This window comes from Cupressus sempervirens, chromosome 6, assembly GCF_028749045.1.
Source record: "Cupressus sempervirens isolate cs-2001-9-10 chromosome 6, ASM2874904v1, whole genome shotgun sequence".
In the NCBI taxonomy this organism is placed as follows: Eukaryota; Viridiplantae; Streptophyta; class Pinopsida; order Cupressales; family Cupressaceae; genus Cupressus; species Cupressus sempervirens.
Window position 1 is genome coordinate 557,360,403 of NC_143123.1, and position 7,299 is coordinate 557,367,701.

Consider the following 7,299-nt stretch of genomic DNA (forward strand, 5'->3'; position numbering starts at 1 on the left):
TTGTTTTGTTTAGAACACCCACCAAATGATAGGAATTGAGGAAGTAACACAAACATGAAAATAAAAAGGTCTTTATGGAAGTCAAATTGGGAATGACTCCCATCTTGACAACCATGCCTGAGATAGAAGACTGCAAAAATGCCCACAAAATGACATCTAGCACACACAAGAAGTACATCATTGCAAGCATATCCAAGAACTCCACCTAACCAAACCATAGAGTTCTCATCATCATTTCTCAAAACACTCCCCAACTATCTACCATATGTCTCCATTTTCAATTAACATTTCTTTTTTAACTTCTTTTTTGTTAATTTTATTTATAAAATAAAATATTATGTTAATGACCTACCTCATTTTGTCTACTATTAACATGTATCTTAATTTTAAGTAAGAATGTGTAATGGTATAAGATACTATAAAAAATCTTAACTTCATTTCTTTAAGAAGTGGTCTTATGAATTTTTTTTACCAATTTTGGTCCTATTTTTAATACTGCATAAAATATACAAGAATTTCATTCTACATGATATTAAAGACAGAGATATTGTATTTGTGATACCGCCAACTCTTATATATTTTGAAATTTAAATTATATATTTTGAAATTTGAATTATTGAACTAATGTGCATTAAAATTTTCATGAAATAAAAAACTTTAAAATGTTTGTCTAAAACTCAACACCACAAAACTTCATTTATTAGATAACCATCTCCACAGAATCCTATCTCAATAATCTTAATTTTAGTAAACTAACTTTCCAAAAACTATCTAAGATGGAAATTCTAATTTAAAATTAACGAAAAAACTAGACCTCGAGAGGAATAAAGAGAGAACAGAAGACAGAGTGTTCTTTCTCATTTGACACATTATGACAAAATGTTTGTATAAAGGTGAAATGAAATGAAATTATTTTACTAACGTCCACGAGACTAAAGGTCTATGGGATCAAAAGGAGGATCCACTAAATATTCTGCTGGGATTTTTTCAGACTGTCCCTTCTTTTGTTTGTAGAGCTGCATTAGCAAGGCGGCCACCTTGTGAAGAGATTCACATTCGCACAAACTCATGGGAATGATCAGGGTAAACAATGACATGGGACTCTTGATGTGTGAATTTGAGATCATGTCCGAACTGTAACATTAAACTTAAATGTGAGATTCACTGCATCAAATGCTACAATCTCAACAATAACAAACCCACGAGCGAATCTGAATTGGTCAGTTCCTCCAACCACAGAGAGCTCTCTCTTTTCCATCTGAGTTCTGATTGTTCCTTGGATTTCAAGGGTGCCCCCATTCTCAAATATGAGAGATGAAACCATATGATAATTCCCCCCACTTACTTCTGAATTGGCTTCAAGGCCTTCAAGTCTTCCCAATAGCTTGGAATCGGGGTTAGATCCCTCGGTTATGACGTCGTCCAATACAAAAACTGTTCCAAATGCCTGAATATTTGAGGATGATCCATTCACTCCTGCTGATACACTCAACGTAGCATTCTCTCCACTCACTCTTTCGTGCACGTAGAACACCATATTCATTTCCTTACTGCAAGAGGCATCTGATATCATGAGGAAAATGGGCATGAGGATCAAAAATAATACAATATACGACTTCAGATCCATTGCTTGAGATAAGCGAAAGATGAGAAAAGCAAAGAGAAGCAAGGGATGGAAATAATTATGAGTTTGCACTTGCTATTTATAAATAGTCGAGGGCATGAAACACTGTTTTTGTCTATTCCAGTTTCCAACAAACAGATGTCGAAATAATATTGGTAACCATTTCTATATTGGGTTCGAATAAGCGTAAAAATAGGATCTACGAGAAGACTTAGGGTTATTTAGGGTTTGCGCATTAACCGAGGCAGACTATTGCGGTAATCGAACGGTTTCCTTCTGATAAATCGGGGTTTATGTGTTAATAGCAGATGTAGGTGGTTTATGCTCTTGTGAACCCTTCTTTGTTTCTTTCTTGAAGTCATAGCCGTAGGAATGGTGATTCCATTTGTCGAGGGAGATAACATGTGAACATGGTAATCATGTCAAATTCAAAAGGGAGCCAATTATTTTGAGTGTTTCATCTCTTATGATGTCGGAGCTTTCCATTCAGCAAGACTTGATTCCTGTTGGGCTCTTTGTGAGCCATTGAAGAACCTTATTAAGATTTTAGATTTTAAGGCAATTTTGACTATTTTAATCTAGGAAACAAGTCTTAGTATGTGATATTTAAGTTTTATATGGTAGGTTTAGTTTCTTGAAAGTATGAAAAATGAGAGACCTTTGTTTCGTTTAGTTTAGTTTAGTCGAATAGATTTAATTTGTTTGATTATTTGTATATTATTCAATTACTTATAATTAGTCATTTAAAAATGGTTAATATTTATGTCTAAATTTTCTAATAGTTCATAAATTCTAATAATTGAAAGTTCTATGGGTCAATATTATACAATATATGAGAAGAACATGATCTAATGACTTTCTTTCTATTGTTGATTTAATGTCTACATTTGTTAATTTAATATTTACAATTGTTGGTTTAATGTCTTTTTTACGATAATGCACCAATAACTGTGACAATAAAGTTGTTATTGGTTTGACAACTATCTTAATTGAATGAGATGTACCCTTAGTCATAAAAAATAACTAGTCATGTAATGTGACATCAACTACACAAGTGTGAGTATCTTATTTGCATCTAGGAAAAAATAAAATTACTGATGTTGCATTATATTTGATAATTTGTTCTTGAAAACTTAGTTATAAGGAGACTTGCCAAGTAAAGTGGTGTGAAACAATGGTAGTCATTTGAAATTTTTGTAGGATTTTGAGAAGTGCAAAGTTAAGATCCCTAAATAATGAGTCCTCTCCTTGATCTTTTAGCTATTTTCACTTGTTTACATAGGCAACAAGTGGGGCTCCTCCCCTATCACTATGCTATGTATAGAAGATACATGAATTTAATGAACAATATTCAACCAAAACAAGTTTTTTTTTTTTATAGACAATTTCAAAAAGAAATTTTATAATTATTAAAATATTATATAATTTGTATTCTAAAATTAATTGCATTCTTCTTTTTTTGGCATAAAAAGAACACACATTCATGTTTCACTATCTTTAATTCTTACAATATTATTTATATAAATATATTGAACATGAAATACATGTGTTTTCTTATTGGCAAAAAGTGTTTGTTAATCTAGTTATTGATAGAGGGCCTAGCTTCCATTGATTGTCTACATTAGCCTTCTCCACAAATGTCATTGCATAATGTATTTAAACTTTGGTTCTAGTATTGAGCCTAAGCTTAAAATGGGAAGGCATAGAAGAATATTTAAATAATAACAACTACAACAAGATGTTTAGTTTAAACTTGAGGCCTTGTAGACAAACATAATTGTAAATATTTATTAAAAAATTTAAGCCTCTTCAAATTTGATTTTTTTGCAATGATATATCTTATTTTATCACTATCATTTTGTTCATATGTTTTTGGTTAAGTGAAAAGTAGGTTTTGATAGGGTCAAAACCCTTTACACCATTATAGAGAAAGATGGATCATGATAGCACTACATAGAAAGAACAAACAACTAGCAAGACAAAATTAAAAGTCAACGAAAGGAAAACAACCAACAAAGGAGAATTAGACAGAAACAAAAAAAAGGAGGGGAAAATACCCAACTAGAGATAAAGTTAAGTTCTTGAGAAGCTCTACTACTTCTAGCTCAAGAAGATCCATGAATTCTTCTTTTAAAAACCTGAGGGACAAAATCATTGTGATCTATCTTGATGACCTAACTATTTTCTCTAAGAGGAGAAAAGATCATTTTAAAGACTTGCTTATTGTGCTTCAAAGATGCAAGGAACATGGGATATCCCTAAATCCTAAAAAGCTAGTCTTCTTTGTTGAAGAAGGAGAGTTGCTAGGACACATTATGTCAAAGAAGGGAATTTAGATACATCCTAAGAGGATGAAGGCTATCCAACAACTAAGCCTCCTAATGAATTGAAGTGGAGTCAAATCTTTTTTTGGCCAAGTCAACTTTCTTCAAGCTTTCGTGCTAGATCTTGTTGAACTCACCAAGGACATAATAAAAATGATGAGTGAGAAATAAGTCTTCAGGTGGAATGGGGAAGGTAAGAAAGCATTTGAAGACATTAAGATGTCTATTGCTCTAGCTCCCACCTTGGTGACTCCAAATTTCAAAAAATATTTCGTCATTTATTTTTATGCATATGAGCATACATTGTTGGGTATCCTAACACAGAAAGATAGTCAAGGTAATGAAGCCCCTATTGCATTCATGAGTGTACTATTGAAAAAGCATGAATTGTTCAATATCCACTCATTGAAAAGAAAGCCTTTGCAGTAGTAAAGGCAGTTAAGCAATTTAGGTATTACATTCTACATTCTCATTCTATTGTTTATATTCCTAAAACTATTGTGAAAAGTATTTAAACTCAACAGGATGTGGGACTGAATAAAAGGGCTACTTGGGTGGTTAAACTACAAGAATATGACATTGATATAAAGCTAACAAACTTGGTAAGAGGGAAAGGTTTGTATAAGTTGATTTTTGAAAACATTTCTATTACATATGAGAAAGAAGAATCACCAAAAGTTTTGTTGGTGAGTCTCACTAACTCGTGGTTTTCCAAAGTAGCATATTGCCTAACATATGGAGATTTTCCTAAAGGAATGACTCCCAAGGAGAGAAGAGATTTGAGATTAAAAGCCGCAGGTAAGAGCATAAAGTTGGGTCGCAATTTCGTGGAATGAAACCTTCAAAATTGAAACCTTCAAAATCGGGTACCCAATTTTTAAAACGTGGTTCGGGCACCCAATCCATACTCAAAAAACTAGCTACCCAATTTTTTAAGTATGGATTGGGTGCCCGAACCACTTTTTAAAATTGGGTACCTAATTTTGAACAAATCAGGTACCTGATATTTTAAAAATCGTGTACCCAATTTCAAAAAACTACAAAAGCCAATTTTTTGGGGTTTTTTGTTCATTTTTACAAAACGTGAACCTGATTTTAGCAAGATACAAGAGCCTATTTTTATAATTCTAATGACCCCCTGTTGCTCTTTTTTGGCATACCAGGTATTTTACTTTGTTTTCTACTATTTTATTTCACTATTTTTAGTTTTATGCTTTATAATTTTGTCAATTTATTTTTTTAAAAATCACTTTTAATATGTAAAATTGTAAATTTCCATTGTTAATAGTATTATCTTTAGATTATTGTAATAGTTCATTTAAATAGTTTCGTATATTTTCATTTTTAAAATTTGTAGATGTTCATTTAAAAATTATTATTTTAGATGTTTCAATGAATTTAATAAAAATTACAATGTCGAATGATTAGATAGATGTGAATTAGATTGTTTAAACATGTAACTACATTCAATATTTTATATTTATTTCAACTAAATAATAATTAATTATAAATTAGTTTGTAAATCAGATAACAAAGAAATTAAAACTACCTATATTCCTAAGTCTAACCTCAACATAGAACCATAATTGCACAATAATTTAATCTAAACCCTAAACATAAAACTAAGTATTTAATGTGTAACACCCCACCAAGGGATCCAAACACAAAACTAAGTATTTAATGATTTTACTTATTGTATTGTACTTTGTTTCATGGGTCAGAAAGGGATGATGTAATCTATTTTATAAATGTATATTCTTTTAGCCTTTCATACCTTGTGATATGTACAGTGGATGATTGTGCATTCCAAATTAATGCCAAGTGGCATTCGGAATAAATGTATATTATTTAAATGGATTGAACTTGTAGTTATTCTTTCATTTGGATGCATTATTTATTTTACTTCTATTATAATTATTTAAAAATTAAATGTAACTCAACATCTTAGGATCCTTAAGTAATGTAATCTCTTATGTTTTCTTATGTATTATTGTATGTTATTGCTTACTTAGTAAAACTTTAGGTTAGTTCTTTGGATCCCTTGGTTGGGAATTACATAATGTGCTCCCTTATGTTAAAACCATATCTTTTTTAATAAAACTACACACTAACCGTAAACATAGTATTAATCTTGATGTAAAATCTCACTCTCACCATAATTCTAAGCCTAACCTTAACACTGATTAAAATTTTAACCAAATTATATAATTAAAATTGATAAAATTAATTCTAAACCTAACCCTAATCATTAATAAACTTAATCCTAAATGTTAAACCTTAATTCTAATTGTAACTTCAAATCTTAAACCTAACACTTGATCCCTAGCCAAGTAATCATAACAATAGGTCCATAATGGAAAGTAATCTTAATCCTAGGTTTGAAAACTTTATTTAATGATTTTAAATTGGGTTGAAGAAATATTGAAATCTTAAATTATAAACTATAAAATAGTACTTCAAGAAAAACTTATTTTGTACACTTATAATCTAATTATATTAATTTGTTAATATTTCTCTTGATAATGTTATTTAAATATGATTTAAATATTCATTTAATTTCTCCACACAATATGTATGACTTAACTTTTTATCATAATTTATGTAGATAATGCATTTCAATTGTTAAGGATTTTATCTTTAGATGTGTGTTAGATTCTTTTAGCATGAGATATTTTCACATTGGACATAGCTAGAGTGTCATAAATTTGAAAAAGAATCCAATCTTCCATAAGAAAGAAAAACACATGGACATCCAATAATATCTTCGAACTAAGATCTTGTTATCACTCTAACTATTACTGTGACATTTACACAAAACATAATTGTGATCTAGTAATCAAACATGAAGTTGCCTATAAGTAAACACCACTTTTTGATACACATTCTTGGTATTGTCCAAAATATGCTCCTTAGGAACTGTAATGAGTGAAGCTTAATATAAATTTAAAATGCTCCTTAACTCCTCCTTGTTTGATTGAATATTTGAGCATACAAATTTCCCATCATTATCTTTGAACTATGACAACATATATGAAATGACATCAAGTTACACACAACTCTATCCTTTGTTAATATAAATTGTAATATAGTTAATATTGATACTTGGTACTTTTTTCTTTTGATAAATAGTCTCTTCCTTATATTAAAAAAATAATACAATAAAGTTACATATTCACAAAAAAAAAGGCCAGGGGATATATATAGGATCACCCCACGAGTTCATACGGCCAGTAGCCAAAAATTAGCTATTCATCAAAAAAACTTCAGAAAATAATAGAAAATAAAGAAATCCTCAAGCTACTAGTTCAGGGCCAGCCAAGGAAGGAGGATCCTTATCATCAGAACCCCACC

The 7,299-nt window shown here is 30.4% G+C and overlaps 1 protein-coding gene across 1 annotated transcript; it reads right to left on the reverse strand.

The window, feature by feature from the left end:
• Positions 1-882: 882 nt before the first annotated feature.
• LOC149553475 (dirigent protein 11-like) lies at positions 883-1,653 on the reverse strand. Its single transcript, XM_089789906.1, has one exon. The coding sequence runs from the start codon at positions 1,625-1,627 to the stop codon at positions 1,124-1,126; it is 504 nt and encodes a 167-aa protein (XP_089646032.1). The 5' UTR covers positions 1,628-1,653; the 3' UTR covers positions 883-1,123.
• Between the last annotated feature and the right edge of the window lie 5,646 nt (positions 1,654-7,299).

What these genes read in the sequence shown, in the direction of transcription:
- LOC149553475 (XM_089789906.1), bottom strand. Translation starts at nt 1,627, where the DNA reads ATGGATCTGAAGTCGTATATTGTATTATTTTTGATCCTCATGCCCATT.